A 20453-nucleotide genomic window follows, 5' to 3' on the forward strand; every position below is an offset into this window, starting at 1 on the left:
TAACCCCCCCCCCCCCTCTTGTTTATTATAATACGACATAAAAAATTGGAATTATTTATTTATACTAAACTTGGTGGATAAATTGTTTTACTTTGTAACAGCATACAAATACAATTTGCCGTGGAACCCAATCGGTTTGCTTCTGCCGAAATCCTACAAATTGATGCTAGCTTGCAATGAAAAATAAAACAGGGTGCCACCTTTTATTTTAAAACATAGAGTTTGCAGCAAAATCTGCCACAGATTAGCAGAAAGTTTTAACATGGATCTGTGTGGCTTTTTGCCAGAGTGACTGATTTTCTGTTGATCCATGGCAGAGTTTGCACAGGCTGTGGCTTTTTAAAGAAAATTGTTCCCCTATTTGATTTGCAAATAAATCCGCAACCCGTGCGTTCCAGACAACACATGATTATATTCATGAACCAAAACTTTAGAAGCGCGCACATCCTTATTCAGGCCTGACATCTTAAATACAGCATTTATGAGAAAGCAGCAGGTTACTGGGCAAATAATGGATGCTTTGTGGTGTTTGGGCTCTTAGTATGTTTGCATTCTAATATGTTTTGCTTGCATAATTTTTATATACATTTCCCTTGTGCCCTCAAAACTTATTCCATGCACTCTGTATCTATATCTACATATTAATGCCTGTTGTACACGACTGCCTGACTGCAGTATGCTTTCATGTCTGACTGTCACTGTCTGAGCATTTCACACTCAAATGGTACAATTAGCTTTAGGGAAAAAAAAAGGTCTCAGGTTTCAGTACCTCCCCGTAACTATGTCTGTCATCTGAAGAGTAACTGATATATGGAGAATAGGAGATCATATCGGGGCGGTCAATGTTATAGATGGCCTTATTTTTAGGAAGAGCAGCCAAATCCTTGTAGTCAAGAATTTCATCTCCAAGCTTTGCCTAAGGAAAGGAAAGACAGCATTGAAAGACAGGAAGCAATAAGCAGAGTGAAGTCTGTGGAGAAGGAAATGCAACAGTTTCAGAGAAGCCAACAACAACCTTTGCACAATTCTTCAGGACATTTTCTAGAACTTTGCTCCTTTTGGGAGCCATTATTGAGAAAAAAATTCAACTTTTTTCCCCCCCTTTGTAGATGCTTTAGCCTTTTTCTTCGAAAGAATATGGGTGCAATTGGAACAATTTGACAGTGCATGTGGCCAAAATGCAGTTTTGTTTTTTCTCATATTAGCATAATATTAATGACCAGGGATGTGCATCAAGAGTTTTTTTTGTTTTGCTTTCATTTTGTGCCATTTTGTGGCTTTTAAAAAAAAAATTTTAAGGTTTCAATAGGAATTTTTTTGTTTTCTCTACGTTTTGTTTTAATTTGCACTATTCACCATTAGTGTGCGCTATTTATCAATAGTGTGATCTATTTGAGTTCGTATACAGTCTCTATTTGCAATAATGCACACTATTTGAGTTAGTGCACACTAACGTCAAATTGTGTGCACTAATAACAAATACTGCACATTAAAATGAAACAGAAAAAAAACCCAAATGTTGCCAAATTTTCTCTTGTTTCACTCTACAAATGAAATAAAGCAAAATAGATAATTTCATTGAAATTAATTTGTTAAAAACAAAAGCCCATCCCTATTAATAAGAAAGCAAAGATCAAAGACAGCAAACACACAAAAGTAAGAAGAATTAAAAAGGAAAAGTCAGTGAGATCTTGAAAATGTTCCATTCGTAGTGGTAAGTAAACACTGATACCATTAGGAATGGCGAGCTTTGCACAAAGTATACCAATGGACCAGGGCTGATTTTATTTGATCCTAAGGTGTCATTCTCCTTTTCTGTATTTTTACATTAACATCTCCAAACTGAAGTAAACTGAAACCTTAATTTACCTAAAGAACAGTTCCTTTAATTGAAAAGATGGATCCAAGGGTAACCAAAACACATGCACTTTGTGCCGAACCCATGGCAAATGGTGAAGACCTGTGCTGAGCTAGGTAAATTCCCATGTATGGACGGTGTGTACACAGACAACAGATGGCTATCAGCACTGCTGCTGGAAGATCATCTGCCACTACCTGCCAATCCACAGAACAATCTCAGGCAAACTATAACCCTACAAAGTGAAATCTTTTGATAAAAAGAATATAATTTGATAATGGAGCCAAGTCAGGTGTGACTGTCTATTATATTTTTCTAAAGAATTAAGATTAACAGTCTCAAGACCTATAATTACATCTCTTGTTTCTTAAGGCAAATGATGAGAGTGGCAGAAAAGGGACTGAAGCCTTCATATTGCAGAATTATATCATTATCTTCCCTATCAACTAGATGACTTTACCATTCCAAAAATATTTTTTACTAGCGGTACCCGGCCACGCGTTGCAGTGGCAGAGTCAGGTTCTTTACCTTCCCTCCCCCTTCCCCTTGCTCATTTACCTCAGTCACTCATCCTCCTCCTCCTTGGTCACTCACCCCCCCCTTCCCTCCCCTGTCCCCACTCCAACTCTCTCCCACTCCAACTCTCTCCCCTCACACTCACCTCTCCCCTGCTTTCTTAGGTAAGAGGACCCAGACTGTAAGAAGCAGCTCAGATGCCGATTGAGAAAAAAACACTGAAATAGAAATTGGTGGTGGTAAACGTGGTCCGTCAGTGGGAGGTTGTGCGTGTTCAGTATCAAAATAGGGGAGTGCCTAACCAAGTCAGCACTCTCTATTTAGTTAAGTGTTTTGTAGAGGGCTAATTTGGTGCCTTTCCGAGATCAGGGATGTTTTGTTTGTGTTTGTGTGTGCCCTCCGTCTTTCCACCCCAAAAGAACCTCACCATAAACGCAGTGTTTAAATATGCACCCCACGCCTCCCACCCCCACGAGAGTTGCAGAATGACCGAAACACCCCCCCCCCCCCCCCCCGAACACGTGCGCAAGAAAATAACTACGGCCCCCCACCGTGCAGCCCCCCAGATACCTGTGCAAACAGTCAGTCGGTGGAGCGGGTGTTCGGTTCGGGATCGAAGTCTTGGGTTCGGGCCGTCAGCTGCTAGCAATGAAAATGGCTCCGACGGCCCTTTGACCTGACTGTCACTGTGGAGGAGTAATGGGAGCGCTAGGTTCCCTGAAATAGTAAGGGCAAATGTCCGCTGTCTGCCAGTCCTGAAAATGGCGTCGACGGGCCCTCGCCCTTACTATGTCACATGGACTACTGCTGCCATTGTTGTCTCCGAGTGGCAGAGTAAGGGAAAGGGCCATTGGCGCCATTTTGATTGCTGGCAGCCGACGGCCGTAGTGTACGCGATGTGTCCCGGACCGTTCTTGGCCCCCCGCTGGAGCAGCGCGGACCTGTTTCCGCTTTTGTGTGTGTTCAGAGGGTGTGGACAGTAAGTAGAACAGGCATGTGCGTGGGGGGTATGAGGAGACAAAAAGTGAACTGGAAACCCCAAGAAGACAGACACTGTATGCAATGCAACACTGGAGAAATGAAAACAGAAGCACATTTCCTCCTGTGCTGTGCAAAGATATCAGAGATGCACATTTCCCAAAGTTGCCGAAAATCTAAGACTTCCCACAAAAGAATGGGCATGAGAAACTCTTTATAATCCTGGGGGGAAGAGAAGAAACAGTAACTATAGCAGCAAAATATGTGGTTTCCTGCCCCCAGTGTTATGAATCCTGCTGCCCGCGGGATTCCCCCACGAGTAGGCTTACTCACCCATGCTGTCTTCTCCTGACGCGGCATGGACACTGACGTTGGGCCTGCCTACGCGGCCGGAGCCGCAGACTTTAGCTGCTTTTGCGGCCTGGAGGCCGCCCTGCTCTGCCCTCTTCACCGTGGCTGGAGCCGTGGACTTCTACGCCTCTTGCACGGCCGGGACCACTGCCAATTCCATCTCCATCTTTGCGGTGCTAAGGCCGCAGCCCTGGGCTGGAGTAGTGGCTGAAGCTGCCCCCGGGGCCTCCTGCAGCGGCTGGAGCCGCTGCCGACGTCGGAGCCTGCGTCCAGGCTTGGTCCTGCCTCTCTCCATCCTGTGCGTTGGTGCAGGCCGCTGTCCATGGTCCTGCACAGCTTCCTGCTTGTTCCTTAGGCGCCAGCGCGCACCTCTCTGCCAGATTTAAAGGGACAGGCACAGGAAGTGTGCTGGCCCCACCTTCAAGTGGACTTCCTGCTCTAGCCCTATAAAGGGCTGCTTCGTCAGTCTGTTCGGGGCCTTGCAGCATCATGACTTCCCTCTGGAGGCTCCTGCCTGCCAGAGTTTGTAAGGTCTTCTGTCTTCGTGGAGCTCCTCATCTCGTCTGCCTTCTTCCATGTCTTCATGTCTTGGTGTTCTGCCTGAGGTCCCAGTCCATGTTTGATGTCTCGTCATGATCACCTTCCTCCACGTCCTGATGTGTCTTCCTGCCAGGATGTTCTTCCCTGCGTCTTCGTCTGCAGTGGTCTTGAGCCTTTCGGGACCTGTGAGGCCGGGGGTCCCTTGGATGAGGTTGTGCCCGAGTGGACCAGCCCACAGGTGGACTGTGTGTCCTGTGCTCCTCAGCCTCCGTTCCCGCCAGCCTTAGAGGGAGCTTTGGATGACACCGGCTTCATCATTGGAGTCCCTCTTTGCCTGGATCTTCCATGTGCTGTCCCGTTCTCCTCGTGGTCTGTGACCAGCCTGTAAGGGCTGTGTAGGGCGCGTAGTGGGACAGGGTGGTCCGCGACTCAGTCCCGCGGGTGGCCTGAGTAGGGTGCCCTGAGAGACAGTGCCAATGTCCATGCCTTGTGTCTTGCCTATTTGGTTGGCAAGTTCCTCGTCATGTCCGTGATGCTGTTGCATCAGCCAAGTGTCTCCGCCAGGGATGCCGTCGCATCAGCCAAGTGTCTTCGTTATGGATGCCGTTGCATCAGCCAAGTGTCTTCATTATGGATGCCGTCGCATCAACCCAGTGTCTTTGTCAGGATGCCATCGCATCATCCAAGTGTCTTGTCTGCGATGCCGCCGCATCGACCACAGTCCTGTCTTCGTGTCAGGCCCGTCTGCCCTCAACCTCAGGCCAGGCCTTCTGCTCCAATGCCGATCAAGTGGCAGGTCCGAAAGGGCTCGGAATGGTCGGAGGACCATTCAGTTCCAACATCTTCTGTTGTTGGCCTAGGGAGCTTGCAGGCCTGGCAGAGGGTCAGCCCGTTAGCCACGCAGAGCCCACCATCAACCCTCAGCTTGGCCCTGAAGGTCGGGGCCTGGGCTGAGGCCCATGGGCACACTAAACCATCAGAGTATAACACCCAGGCTAAAAATGAAACTTGACCAGAGATAATACTAACCAGCACTATAACCTGAACTAGGTCCCTCATGCTGTACGTTCACTAACCTGTACCTTTTACTTATTAGCATTTTGTAATTGTTTCCTTCTTTTCTTACCCATTTATTTTAATTTTGTGTATTACTTTGACGACACGTAAAATTATCATGCCAATAAACTTATCTGAATCAGAGAGACCATGCTGAGTTCCAGTGAAAGCCACCCGAAGGACATAGGGAGCTCCTGTGTGCAGTACTGAAGCAGTTTTAGAGGGAAAAGGAAAATCCCATGAGCAACTGAGAGAGAAAGATACCATCGAGGACAGGACTTGGATGTTGGATCCTCAAATGGAAGCTGGAAGAGTGGTCGAAGATATGGCAGCTGAGATTCAATGCCAAGAAGTGCAGAGTCATGCATATGGGGTGTGGAAATCCAAAAGAACTGTATTTGATGGGGCTGAAGGGCTGATGTGCACAGAGCAGGAGAGAGACCTTGGGGTGATAGTGTCTAACGATCTGAAGTCGGCAAAACAATGTGACAAGGTGATAGCTAAAGCCAGAAGAATGCTCAGCTATTTAGAGAGAGGAATATCTAGTAAGAGAAAGGAAGTGATGATCCCTTTGTACAGGGTCTAGGTGAGGCCTCACCTAGCGTACTGTGTTCAGTTCTGGAGTCCATATCTCCAAAGGGACAGAGACAGGATGGAGGCAGTCCAGAGAAGGGCGACCAAAAAGGTGGATGGTCTTCATAAAATGACTTATGAGGAGAGATTGAAGAACCTAAATATGTATACCCTGGAGGAGAGGAGAAGCAGAGGTGATATGATACAGACTTTCAGATACTTGAAAGGTTTTAATGATCCATGGTCAACAAAAAACCTTTTCCGTTGGAAAAAAATCAGTAGAACTAGGGGTCACGATTTGAAACTCCAGGGAGGAAGACTCAGAACCAATGTCAGGAAGTATTTCTTCACAGAGAGAGTGGTGGATGCCTGGAATGCTCTTCCGGAGGAAGTGGTGAAGACTAAAACTGTGAAGGATTTCAAAGGGGCATGGGATAAACACTGTGGATCCATAAAGGCTAAAGAATGGGAATGAAGAGAAGAGCCATGGGGGTGGCTTGCTGGAATGAAGGCTACTATCTGGTGATTACTACCCTTACTCAATAAGCCTTCACACGGTTAATGCAACTCCAACATTGCTCTCTGCTTCAACGGCAAGGGAAAATGTGGAAACAAGGACTGAACTACACAGTCTGGGTAAACAAATAAGCATTGTGGTTATTACCCTAAACCAATTAAGCCTGATACATCACTTTGAATGCATATACAGTGTTGCTCTCTGCTTCAGCAGCAGGGGGAAATGTGGAAAAGAGGATTTGCATTCAGACAACATCCAACAAGGCATTGATCTGTGCAGTCTGGGTAAACAAGAATCTGGGTATCTTGCTTGATGAGGCAGTTATTACCCGTAACCATTAAGCATTAAGCTCACCTTTGATGCAACTCCAACATTACTCTCTCCATCAATGGCAGGGGGTGGTAGGAAATTTTAATCAAACAGTTACCAGCAAGGGCCCTGAACTTGGTGGTTGGTGAAACAGATAAGTATGGGAAAATAAGTGTGGGAGTTTGCTGGGCAGAATGGATGAGCCGATTGGTCTTTTTTTGCCATCATTTCTTTGTTTCTATGTTTCTATGAGACACAGCAGTGGGTGAGTGAGTGAGACAGAATCTGCCCCTTTTCGATATCTCGAGTGAAGAGGAAAAAATGTTCTACCTAGAAAAACGAACCTGCTATTCTTCCAAGTAAACCTAAGGGATTTCAGCTGATTTTCACCACGCCAGTGTTATATACAACTATCGAAATCTGCAGAGATCAAGCAGCCTGTTTACAGTAATTTATAGAGACCCTGAAATATGCCATTAGAAGTATAAAAGCCAAGAGGGAAAAAAGACCAGAGGAGAGGCTTGTAATCTTTGTCAGCAGGAACAAGACTGGGGTTGATGCATTTTTCCTTGCACTTGACTCCATCTGAAATTGAAATGCACTTTACAAACCCGACTGAAGTACACACTCCTTATTTTTCATTCCTCCTTCATATCTTTTGCTCTTCAGTGATTTGTATGTTGTGTGATACCTGAAGTTACAGCCATTGAAATGTAACTGTGTTTCCTGTGGCTGGTTCTGTTTATCCTATGGTCCACCTTACTGTGTTTATATTATTACCAGTTTTCTGAATTTGTGGAAATGATTGTGGGGTTGGGGGAATTAAATGCTGACATGGGCTTGAACAGTTTCAGGTATTCATCAGGCATGGAGCAGGGGGTTCTGGAAGGACTGTGTCTACCCCCACAAGATAAAGAATACGTGAGTTGTGTTTTTTATCTGTGCTCAGAGTTACTTTATTTTCTCAGTGACTCCCCGCCTCCCACCTTGGTGATTAAAATATACATAGAGGGCATTACACTGCAAACATGCTGTACAGTGGTTTAAAACCAAGACAGCTCGCTTAAAACTCCGAGAGAAGCAGGGTCCTGACGAAACCGGGATTTTGAGGTGAGCAAGGTGAGACAACTCGGGAGAACGGATGGGAATTCCAAGCCAGATCTGCATAATCTGACACCTCAACCAGGTCAAGGCAGGTCTGCCTGTCCCGAAACTGAATAATGCTCTGCTGAATTAAAGCATCTGATCCACTGTCATCTCTGTTTCCCTACTTATCAAAGCTCACACACTGGGATACATTGTAGTGCTCCATTTCTTTCCAAGTTTCATGACATAATTTCATCACCACGTATACTTATCTGTTCCAAATCATTTTACCTCTTTTGTTTTGTACAATGGTCTATAATAGTCCGTTTTTGTAACTTTAGCCTTGAGTATATACACACAACAGTTTTCTGTAATAGAGGGGAACCACAATCAGCAATGGAAAAAATGTCTCTTTAGTAAAGCACTGCTTTACCTCTAGTAAGGGGCCAGCGCATGTCTGGCCCCTTAAAAATGAGGCCCATCTTTGGCATAGACAAATTACAATGCAGATGTTGGAACCAAACATTTTGTGACACACACAATAATTAGACTATAAGCATCCTGAACTTTGCTGAATATATGGACATGAGTAGCTCAGATCTGTTTTGTAAGACGTAAGAGCATAGCTTCTATGGAAAAGGTGCCAAAGATTTGAGTTTCTTGTCCAGTGGAGTCAGAGGGGCTTGAATGCACAGAAAAGGAGCAGGCGCTTGAACCCAGACAGCTCAGAGGCTTAGTCTGAAAGGAAATTTCCCTCCAGCTGTCCAGGCTAATGGTGGGAGGCCACTAAAAGAAAACATAACATGAAAAAGCCTGGTTTCTTCTCACAGCTTAAATTCTGATTATGGAATACTTACATAAATCACCCGACTGGGGGATCCAGACGTACTTGAAGCAGGCACCGAAATAATACTCTCTGAGGAAGTTCTAGTTTCCTAAGAGAGAAAGTGAGTACAAAAAAAAATAAATATCTGGTTTGCAATATTTGTTTGTTTTGATCATTCTCAGGCATAAAAATTACATTCAGAATGGACCAGTCTCCTGAATCATCTACATATACAAAACATATCAGGGTAAAATTGAATTCAAGACAGCTTTCGACATGCAGAATTTACTGAACTCTGAAAAAAGTAATGGGTATGAGTAGCAGAGATGCTTACCTGTATCAGGTGTTCTCTGAGGACAGCGGCATGTCAATTCTCGCACAAGAGTGTGTGAGGGAGCATATAAGAAACTCCCTCAGAGCACCTTAAAGGACTGGCTACAGCTATCTCTACCTGTCCTCCTTAATTCCCAACCCAGCAAGGGATTCTGGGTTAGGGTGGATCACTGCAAGCAGGGATAAGAGGCCAGGGCCCCAGGGATGAGGGAGGCCCCAGAGAGAGATGGAAGCCTTGAGACAACAAACGGTAAGTTACAATTGTTTTGTTGAACCGCATAATCCAGCTAAATTGCTTTGTTTATTATTGCTCACCAATGAAGAAGCTAATAAAGAGTTTTGCCAGAGTCCAGCCTGGAGCCTGTTCTCTGGCTAGTCCTGACTGCTCAGCATCTCAATGTGATGCAGCCCAGCATGGAAGTTTGATTTTAAGGTTTCTGGAAAAATGTTTAACATGCAGCCTGAGCCTGCTATACCTCCATGTGTCCACATGGAGCCCCCTTCAATCAATGATTTAGCTTATATTTACAGAAACTAACTCCAAGATGAGGCAGGTGAGTTTTCTGAGGACTGACATCCTTCTTTTCTTGAAACCAAAATATTTGTTACAGGTAAGCAGTGAGAGGCATATATACATTTTCCTTAGAAACCTTGGTCAGGTTTCACACTTTTAGGCAAATTACAGGAGATTTTGATGTAGAAATCTTAAACAAAACATTCTGTTCAAATAAAAATATTAACAGAAGTTAGCGATTCAAACAAAAATAAAACTAAAAATTATATTTTAACAATATATTTACTGCTAAAGACCAGGACTGACCTGGAACAAAAGGTTTTTCTGTATAACAGACTTTGCCATGATTGAACCAAGAAACCTTAACGGGTTCAGTATCTGGAAAGGGCCAAAACTAGAAACAGAAAAAACTGGAAGCCATTGATGATCTAAAATAGAACTACAGTCAGATGAACATTCCTTGGTTGTAAGACTTAAAGAAGTACAGCCACATCAGTACAGAGACCCGGGCATGCTGAATGTAAAACAGTACAAGATTTAAAGGAACAAAAAAAAGGCGCCAAAATTGCCAGACTATCAAAAAAGGTCACATGGTCTGACTTGACCAATCATCTTTACAGAGATTTTAACCGGTTGGAACAACAAGTTTCAAATACCAAAAGAAGATGAAGTAAAGTTCTCTGGAAAACCTAAAAGAACAAATGCCATTCAATGTCTCAATTAAGACCAGAGGGAAACAGAGAATGTAACTTGAAAATCCATCACTGTTTGCAACTTCCTTGACCTTAAAAGATTCTCCCTATTGCATGGCACATCAGTGAGTCTTTTCTGAACATCCAGATCGAGATCTGAGATCCGCAACTAGGAGAGTGTGCGGGCACCAATACCCACTGGAGAGACTGTAGACGATATTGCTCAAACACATCAAAGGTTGAATGACCATGCCTTTTCTGCACTCCATACTCTTGTCTACTAGTGACTCCAAGACATCACACTGCTTTTGAGAAAGCTGTTCTGCCAACTCCTTCATACTCTTCAGTATTTCCTGAATATACTGATTCATTAAGGGCTGGTAGGATGTTATGCACATTTTGAGCATAGCCCACTGAAAATCCTTTCTTCCAAGCAAATCTAGAGTACAAACATTGCCCCTGGGACACCAAGGAAGGGGTTCTTGAACTCTTGGCCTTCAGATTCATCCACCATCATTTGGTGAGGAAGTTGTTGCTTCTCAAATCCTGGACATGATAGCATCTTCCTTCCTATTAACTGGAGGCAAAGAGAGGGGACTATCCCATATTCTCATCTATGCTTCCTGAGGATCTCATGGATGAGCACTGCCATGATATCCTTTGATGGTTCCACAAACTGAAGGTTGTGAAGCATCTTTTCCCTAGACTCTTCCTTTTTTTACAGCATAAATGGAATGGCATCTGCTATTCTCTTAACAAAATCAGTAACAGAGAGGTCCTCTGAAGGAGACCTCCTTTCCTGTGGAGGAAAGGAATCTAAGGGGAGGCCTGATGACCTCTCTTGAGTAGAGAAATTCTCAGATTCATAGCCATAACCCCAGAAGTAATTTGAGTCCAAGCCTGACTGGTATGTCACAGGGGCATGAACCTAAATCGCATCCAATTAGCAGACAAGACCTTAGAGAGGGCAGCACTTTTCTGCTGAGGTCTAGACCTTAATGAACTCTTATGGCACAGTGAAACATCTTACTGTGTTACGGTAGAAATTACCATCAGTGTAGCAGCTCCCGATGTTGCTGGTAACAAAGAGGCTGAACTCTTGCTTTATTTGGGTCCTGTGTGGTGCTCAGTAGGGATGTGAATCGTTTTCCATATCGTCTTAACGAGAGAAATCGTGTGGCAGGGCAAGAAAATCGTCTTAGGCACGATTTTTTAGTTAAAAAATCGTTAAAAATCGTTTTTTCCGATTAGTGCGCACTAACTCGAGTTAGTGCGCACTAACGGGAGTTAGTGCGCACTAACTGGGAGTTAGTGCGCACTAACTGAAAATGATACAATTTGACACTTTTCAGGTCAGTTAAGGTCAGTTTAGGAATGAATATGTATTCCTATTGGCTGCCCTCTTATTTATTCATGTTACCAAGTTTCCTACTGACAGTATATGGGGGATGGGAAATGGAAACAGTTGGTAGCTTGACAAAACAAGTAATGTGATCAGTCAATGTGACTAGAACTTGTGCCCTAACCCTGATACCAGGGGTATTGTGATCTTCCTGCACACAGTGCCCTATCCCTATTAATACCAGGAGTGTTGTGATCTTCCTGCACACAGTGCCCTATCCCTAATACCAGGGGTGTTGTGATCTTCCTGCACACAGTGCCCTATTCCTGATACTGGGGGTGTTGTGATCTTCCTGCACACAGTGCCCTATTCCTGATACCGGGGGTGTTGTGATCTTCTTGCACACATCCCGATATCAGGGATAGGGCACTGCATGCAGGAAGATCACAACACTCCTGGTATTAATAGGGATAGGGCACTGCATGCAGGAAGATCACAACACTCCTGGTATTAATAGGGATAGGGCACTGCATGCAGGAAGATCACAACACCCCTGGTATCAGGGATAGGGCACTGTGTGCAGGAAGATCACAATACCCCGGAGGAGTGAGGGTCAGGCAGCTCCCCCCTGTCTGTGAAGCCAGCCTCTCACTAGTAATGCAGGGAGGGAGCTGTCTCAGACTTCACCATCCTCCCCCCCCCTTACCCACACACCATTCACTAGCTGGGACATGGGGGAAGTCAGGAGTGAGGGTCAGGCAGCTCCCCCCTGTCTGTGAAGCCAGCCTCTCACTAGTAATGCAGGGAGGGAGCTGTCTCAGACTTCACCATCCACCCCCCCCCCTCACCCACACACCATTCACTAGCTGGGACATGGGGGAAGTCAGGAGTGAGGGACAGGCAGCTCCCCCCTGTCTGTGAAGCCAGCCTCTCACTAGTAATGCAGGGAGGGAGCTGTCTCAGACTTCACCATCCTCCCCCCCCCCCTCACCCACACACCATTCACTAGCTGGGACATGGGGGAAGTCAGGAGTGAGGGTCAGGCAGCTCCCCCCTGTCTGCGAAGCCAGCCTCTCACTAGTAATGCAGGGAGGGAGCTGTCTCAGACTTCACCATCCTCCCCCCCCCCCCTCACCCACACACCATTCACTAGCTGGGACATGGGGGAAGTCAGGAGTGAGGGTCAGGCAGCTCCCCCCTGTCTGTGAAGCCAGCCTCTCACTAGTAATGCAGGGAGGGAGCTGTCTCAGACTTCACCATCCACCCCCCCCCCCCCTCACCCACACACCATTCACTAGCTGGGACATGGGGGAAGTCAGGAGTGAGGGACAGGCAGCTCCCCCCTGTCTGTGAAGCCAGCCTCTCACTAGTAATGCAGGGAGGGAGCTGTCTCAGACTTCACCATCCTCCCCCCCCCCTCACCCACACACCATTCACTAGCTGGGACATGGGGGAAGTCAGGAGTGAGGGTCAGGCAGCTCCCCCCTGTCTGCGAAGCCAGCCTCTCACTAGTAATGCAGGGAGGGAGCTGTCTCAGACTTCACCATCCTCCCCCCCCCTCACCCACACACCATTCACTAGCTGGGACATGGGGGAAGTCAGGAGTGAGGGTCAGGCAGCTCCCCCCTGTCTGTGAAGCCAGCCTCTCACTAGTAATGCAGGGAGGGAGCTGTCTCAGACTGGTATCAGGGTTAGGGCACTGTGTGCAGGAAGATCACAACACTCCTGGTATTAATAGGGATAGGGCACTGTAAGAGATGACTGTAGTAGATTGAATAAAGATCTGATGTTTCTGCTCTCCTCACACCAAACAAAAACAACACACAAGCAGAGAAGCCCTTCTTACAAAGCTGAGCTAGTGAGTTAAGTAGGAGGAAAAGTAAACATACTGGTGCCAGTGTGGCTACTTAAAAAATACACTTACCAACAATCAATTACATATATTTGAACTGTGTACAGTTCCAGCCAGGACCACCTTTCTAAAATGCACAGTGATTGGCAAATTCAACATGCACTAGCATTTCAGGTGCCTGCTAACAAAAATAATAAACAAACAAGTTCTAGTCACGTGAGTGCTGATCATTACATTACTTTTTTTGTCAAGCTTCCAACTGTTTCCATTTCACATCCCCCCAACCATATTGGTAACATCAATAGATAAGAGCACAGCCAGCCAATAGGAATACATACATACATACATATTCATTCCTAAGTGACCTTTACTGACCTGGGAAGTGTGAACACTTTGTTTCATTTTCTGTTGGTGTTCGTTAGTTTCCAGTTCCATTTCCCATCCCCCCAACCATCACCTCAGTGGTAACCTTGGTAATATCAATAGATAAGAGGGCAGCCAGCCAATAGGAACACATATTCATTCCTAACTGACCTTCAGTGACCTGGAAAGTGTTTATTTGTATCATTTTCAGTTAGTGCGCACTAAATCGAGTTAGTGCGCACTAACGGGGAGTTAGTGCGCACTAACTCGAGTTAGTGCGCACTAACACGATTTAACGATTTTTAACGATAAATCGTTAGAATTTCTATTGTATCGTGATCTATAACGATTTAAGACGATATAAACATTATCGGACGATAATTTTAATCGTTGAAAAACGATTCACATCCCTAGTGCTCAGTATCAAGAGAGATTGATGTCCTCCTGATGTCAATCCACTGCCATAGGTTATGCAGTTCGAAGTTCCTCAATGTCAATGCTTCTGATGCTGACTGATGGCTGGACTCATGATACCTAAAGTGCTTTTCCATGAGGTCAAGCTGGGATTGATACTGTCATAGTCGCACAGAGGGAATACCCAGGATGTCATGGTCAGCCCACTGGTTTAGGAGACATGTATCATGGGGATCTGTGATAGACATGACCTTTTCACACACTAGGTACTTTTCAAAGTCACTGGCTTTCTTCTCTTTCTTAGGCATAGATTGAAAATTAATTAATGCAGAAAATCAAATGACTCAATGTTGGGAAAAATCATGACTGATGCACCAGTACCAGTACACCAAACAGCTGCTGAAAAAGAAGAAAACTCACAAAAAAAACTTGGGAAACTATCTAAAGGTGACTTTATGGATGACGGAAGACTGCAGGACCCCACGAAGGTTGAATTATGTGCTCCCTGGAAGCAAAGATTTCCCAGCAGCAGTAGAAAGAAAACGCCTCTGACTTGGGGGCTCCATGGAAAAGATGAGACTGAAGGGAATCTGTTTGCATGCATGGAAGGATAGTAGACTGCACATGCCCAGTAGGGCATGTTCAAAGTTTCTAGAAACTTCTATGCCAGAATCCATCTGATGATGTCACCCACATGTAAGGACTGCTATCCTATTTGTCCTTGGAGAAAGACCCTTATCTTTCCAGTGCTAATGGAGTCTCAATGCCTACAGAACAGCAAGTGTCAACATGAAACAATGTGTTCTCAACCCATGTACTTTTACACTCCCACTGGAGATAGCTTGAAGTATGTGCTTACTTTTTATCCCATAACCACCTAAAACAGAAAGCAAAGCTTTTTTCCAGGGGGTACATGGCAAAACTGAATACTGGCAGCTCTCCTTCCATCTGCCTGATTTGTCCTGTGGTCCCTCACAAAAAAACACGCATACTGCACGTGAGTCTCAGCATCATTTTTTTTTTTTAGAAAGAAATCACTGACATAAATTACATTGAATAGCTTGTATTTGAAGATCAGCTAAGTTTGTGCAGACTGAAATGGAAGCTTATTGAAAATGTACCCCAAAATGAAAGGTTTGGCAGCCAGTATTGCTCTGACAATAATGCTACTAATGACACTGTATGCTGAGCCGGCAGGAGATAAGCCTGTGTCCTTCTCCCAGTTTGGCTTGGGGAAGATTTCTGAGGAGGGGGGTGGGGTGGAGGGAAGGAGCTGTCAGCTCCAGAGTTAACAAGGAATTTGGGATGGGGAGGTGGGGGAGGGGGAGGGGTTGACAGCGCAGCACATTTCTTTGAATTTGGCTGGGTGGGAGGGATGATTAAGGGGGCTGTTGGCCTCACACGTGCTTTTTATAAAGGCAAGTGAGAGAGGACATAGCTGGCTAGAGTTGATTTTCAGCACAAGACTTGAGAAATTTAGGCACTCAAAGCCCAAGCACCCTAATTTTAGGCGGCTAACTTCTAGCCACTTAGATTTAGGACTTATTTTCAGTTGCAGATCTAGCTGGCTAAGTTAAGCATGCACACATGTTTTGAAAACTGGCCTGATAGTGTATTAATCACGAAGCCGTCATGAAGCTGGTCCTACACATTTCTATCATAGCAATAACCTCTGGGTAAGGCATTGCTGTTCATTAATAATTTGATGGTGTAATCTGCTTCAGACTCACCTTGAGAGCACCATTCCACCCCTAATTATCAGGAAATGCTTTTCTTCATCTGCTTTGCTGCTTAAGTAAAATGGAGAAACATTCTAAATTGAATTAGAAAAAAAAAAAAAAGATACTTGCCTTATTCTTCTCTTCTGCTTTGGCTGCCTGTTTACAAATTGGATGCCAAATGGAAGTACCTGCAAATAAATGCCATGACTTAGTCTGGGGCATTGTATCCTGAAAGCAATCTTCCTACGAGAAGGTAACCCTGGGGAAGATGTTACTTTCTGTGAAACTTTTCTGTCCAAGAAATCAAGGCTTACAAATCCATTTTCTCCTTTTTTATTGTTTTTAAAGTGTTGATGACATAAATGCCGCCCCACATTCAGGGATACCTAGGTTGGGAGAATATTGCCTGGTTGTCTTTGCCGCCTCTGCTTATACCAGTTCACTTTAAGAATATGCTGTGTACATTTGCCTGCTAGCTCTTACTAACTGCCCTGAATTGAAAGAGTGTTAGGGACAACATTCAAAAACCTAGAAAACAGATATAATCTGTCTCTGGATAAGTTATCAGGGATAGAGAGCGGGATAAACGCCCCACTGAATATCCCTGATGATTAAAGTTTATCCGGCTAACTTTAGCTGGATAGCTTTAAACTTAACTGGCTAGTTTTGAAGATCGCCAGTTAGATGTAAAGTTATCCCGCTATGGTTAGCCGCTATATACAAAACAATGTAGCTGGTTAAGTGGTGAGCTGCAGGCTTGTGAAAAAACAAAAGATCACAGGCCTGGAGCCCTATTGCACCTAGAGCCCTATTGCAGCCCTCTTCCCCGTGAGCTCCAAATATTCGGCCCTGTGTGGCTAAGCCGGCAGCCTCCCGACCCCCTCCATCTCCTGAAAAATATAAAAAATCAGTGCTGGTCTCAACTCCATCCCCACTACCCGCTCTCAGGTTTGGTTAATATTTTTTTTAAAGGCAGCCTCCATGGCCCACCCCCCTTCTCCCTCATCCCAGTCCTAACCCTCCCAGCCTTCCCGTACCTTCAAGCACTAGGTTCTTCAGCCTGCTGCAACCCAGGGCCAGCACTTCAGCTTTTGCTAGGGAAAATATGCTCCACCGGGGCCTCACTCCCTCTTCCGCCACTGCCACCTGCCTCGTTGCGGGAGCGGAGCAGGACCCTGTCTCGCCGCCCCTCACCATTCGATGGCCAGCCAGGCAGATTCAAAACTCACGGGGCTGGCACTTCCTCTGTTCTGATCTCATGCATGGCAAGATCAGCAAACAGGATATGCCAAACCTGCAAGTTTTGAAAATGCTGTGAGGGCCAGCAAACGAGGAAGAGCAGTGGCACAGCTCCCATTGCTGCAGCATGCCTCGGGTCCAGGTCCGGGTGATGCCTAGGCCGAAGTATGGCCTGCGCGGCAGAATGAGGGAATCTGCACAGCCGGGCATGCGCGCATCCCAGAGGGAAGATTAACATCTGTAACCTCTGGAAGGCTAAGGGACATGCTTAACAGACCTTAAGCTTTTCCTCAAGATGTTGGGTTGAAAGTAAATAATTTGAAACCCAACAATTCTCTCCCGTGTTTATAAAACTTACACATCTGATTTGGCCATACCGGTAAACAATACAGTCAACCACCCATCTTTCAAAAGAGCTTGCTATTTGAAACAGCTTGACAATGACATACAGGACAAAATGGGATGGGAAATTATTAATTTTGTTGCATATGCTGAATGGAAATCACAGAGGGTCTCCTCATACACAGAAACTAACACAGAGTGTCTTACTGAGTGGAGCTTATTGGGTGATAGACTATGAATATACAAGCGTTCTTACTCCATTACTTCTGTATTTATGATACAACTGCATGTAATTTTTTTTTTTTTTTTGCTAGTCAGTAGCTTTCACAGCGTTAAGGCCTGCATGTGCTGCCCACACCAAAGCACTATTTATACTGTTACCATGGAATTTGAAACAAAGCAAAGCCCAGGCTTTCTGCATTCTCTCTTTACAAAGAGAAGCTGAGGATAACAGCTACTTTAAAAATGTGCCATATTATAACGCTCTCTGGAGTGTTTGAACTCAAGGGAGGAGCATGCATTCAATCAAGCAAAAAAAGCTCCAGTAAAAATAAAGGCAATAAACAAATAAATAAATTAAATAAAAGATCCAGCAAACTTAGCAAATGTTCAAAAACCAAAGTCCCGCAGTGCATAGCAATGCCACTGTCATTCACTGCTTGGGGAAAGGGAAGGGGGGATGAAGGATGCGTAGGGAGAGATTGAAATCCCATAAAATCCAAGTGTTAAGGGCAAAATAGAACACAAAAAGACTACCATAAATATTGGCCTTCAGCCTCCTTTCTTTCTTATTCACTCTGCTGTGTTGTCTCCACTTTTTACCTTACTGGTATCTGTTAAATCGATAACACCACCAGCCTTAACATCCTCCATTTGTCACTTTGTGATGGCATCATGGAAAGAAAGACTATTTTTTATTATCTTGTAGTGGTAATAATGTTTCCTCATATAGATTTATTTGTCTACCTTTGTTATATTGCCTTTTATATTTTAGCAGCGTCAGTGTATTTTTTAAAGAGATTTTTATACTGGTGTTTCAATATTCTTGAAGTCAGAAGGGGATAACTAGTGGCAGGCAGTCGGCTTTCATATAATTCAGGGCACCTACCTTTTCTTTCTGTCTTTCACTCTCTCTGACACTTTTCCTTTGGTTTCATGAGAAAAATCTCATGGTAACAACCAAATGTCTCTCTGCCTTCTTCCATCTATGACACGTGTTTTTTGAATGGCATGATGGGCCCCCCTTAAAAGTGTATTTACAAGGCTACGTAAAACCTTCCTTGAAGGCTTCCCACTGTGAAGCAATGGACTGGAATATGATGAGTGGTGACTTGGAAGGCTGGGAAACAAGGTGTTTAGGAGGGAGAGAGGGGGCTGGCAGAGTTTAATTGCAAATATGGGGAAGGGACAAAATCGAAAAAAGTTTGAGAAAAACTAGTAATCAGGAAAAGGGACACACGAAAATTTGCTTCTAAATTGTCAACGTGACCCTTTAAACCTAGAAGAAAACTGCTCACCTTGCAGATACATTTCTTCGCCTTCTGCAAACATTTGATGGCACCTGACACATCGCGCGCAGGTTGGGTGATAATGTTTCTCTCCTGCCTGAATCAAAACAGAATTTAAAAAAAATCATACATCTGTACAAACCATCAAGCAGAGTATGTTGCAAGACTATTCCATGTTGGTGAATGGAGAATAAGAAAAATACTGTAGGTGCAATACAACACTATACTAAATAGTACCATACAAGTTCTATCCAAAATAACAAAAAACCTGAAAATGCTAAAAATATTCAGATTTGGAAGAACGGTGTCCTTGAAATAATTGTCAAAAATCAAGAAAACCGGGTTGAAAACAACTAAAGCTGATGCATGCAATCAATCCGATAAAGCTGCCCATCAGATTCGTCAGTAGATATTAGGAGAAAAGGTTTGTCTTTGGTGCAAGGCAGTTTCATGGTCGTCACTAAAGCGGCCTCAGAAATTCTTCTGCCGCTCCTCGGCGACGGGGAAGATGGGCGGGCAGAGGTGGAAAAGATTCCAAGGGGCTGGTGCCGTTCCTGAAACTGGGATGGGGAGGGAATACAATGTAATTTCCACGGGAAGGAGACAAGACTTCCACTGCTGCTTCTCCGGCGGCAGGAAAAATGATTGCAGTTGTTGCCCCCCGGGCAGATGAAGGGGGTTCCAGGGTAGCATCGCAGCCTGTTTGGGCACAGTGTTCCCTGCATCTACTGCTGCTGCCTCTTCTCAAGGCTTCTCTAATCTGCAGAAGCAGTAAGGTAGGCGAGGTTAAGAGGCATGTGACTGAGGGACTCACGACGCCGTCCCTAGAAGATTTACCCTCTATCATTCATAAAAAATAAAAATCTGGGCACCACCAATTTGTTAATTTAATGAAGGATTTTTTTTTTTTTAAACAAGTATCTGATTACAACAACCTGTGCTATGCTAGAGTTTGAACGGAAATATTTTCAGTTGTTCATAACCAAGGTTTGATAAGAGGATTTTGTTTTTAAAAAGCATACAGAGTGAAGTTTCTTTGTAAATAGACTATTCCTGCTATTGCAACATTTCTGCATCACACTACACTAAAAATATTAATGAACATTAAGAAGATTGTTTTCAGAGATATTTTACTCTGAAGGTTTTATTTTCTACTAGGGATGTGAATCGTTTTTTGACGATTTAAAATATCGTCCGATATGTTTTAAATCGTCAAAAATCTTTAGAGCCGCGATACAATAACAATTCCCCCGATTTATCGTCAAAAAATCATAAATCGGGGGAAGGGGGAGGGGAAGGGGGAGGGCGGGAAAACCGGCACACTAAAATAACCCTAAAACCCACCCTGACCCTTTAAAATAAATCCCCCACCCTCCCAAACCCCCCCAAAATGCCTTAAATTACCTGGGGTCCAGAGGAAGGGTCCCGGTGTGATCTTTTACTCTCGGGCCTCCGGTGCATTGTAGAAATGGCGCCGGCGCTACCTTTGCCTTGTCATATGACAGGTCAAAGGTAGCGCCGGC

The 20453-nt window shown here is 44.6% G+C and overlaps 1 protein-coding gene across 1 annotated transcript in view; it reads right to left on the reverse strand.

Annotated features, from left to right (window-relative positions):
- ABLIM2 (actin binding LIM protein family member 2) overlaps window positions 1-20453 on the reverse strand; it is a 431671-nt gene that overhangs the window by 194566 nt on the left and 216652 nt on the right. Inside the window, exons 7-10 of the mRNA XM_029591702.1 lie at window positions 18940-19027; window positions 15971-16029; window positions 8642-8719; window positions 770-916 (exon numbers count right to left, since the gene is read on the reverse strand). Coding sequence (XP_029447562.1) covers window positions 770-916; window positions 8642-8719; window positions 15971-16029; window positions 18940-19027 — 372 coding nt within the window. The remainder of the gene's footprint in view (window positions 1-769; window positions 917-8641; window positions 8720-15970; window positions 16030-18939; window positions 19028-20453) is intronic.

This window comes from Rhinatrema bivittatum, chromosome 1, assembly GCF_901001135.1.
Source record: "Rhinatrema bivittatum chromosome 1, aRhiBiv1.1, whole genome shotgun sequence".
NCBI classification, from domain to species: domain Eukaryota; kingdom Metazoa; phylum Chordata; class Amphibia; order Gymnophiona; family Rhinatrematidae; genus Rhinatrema; species Rhinatrema bivittatum.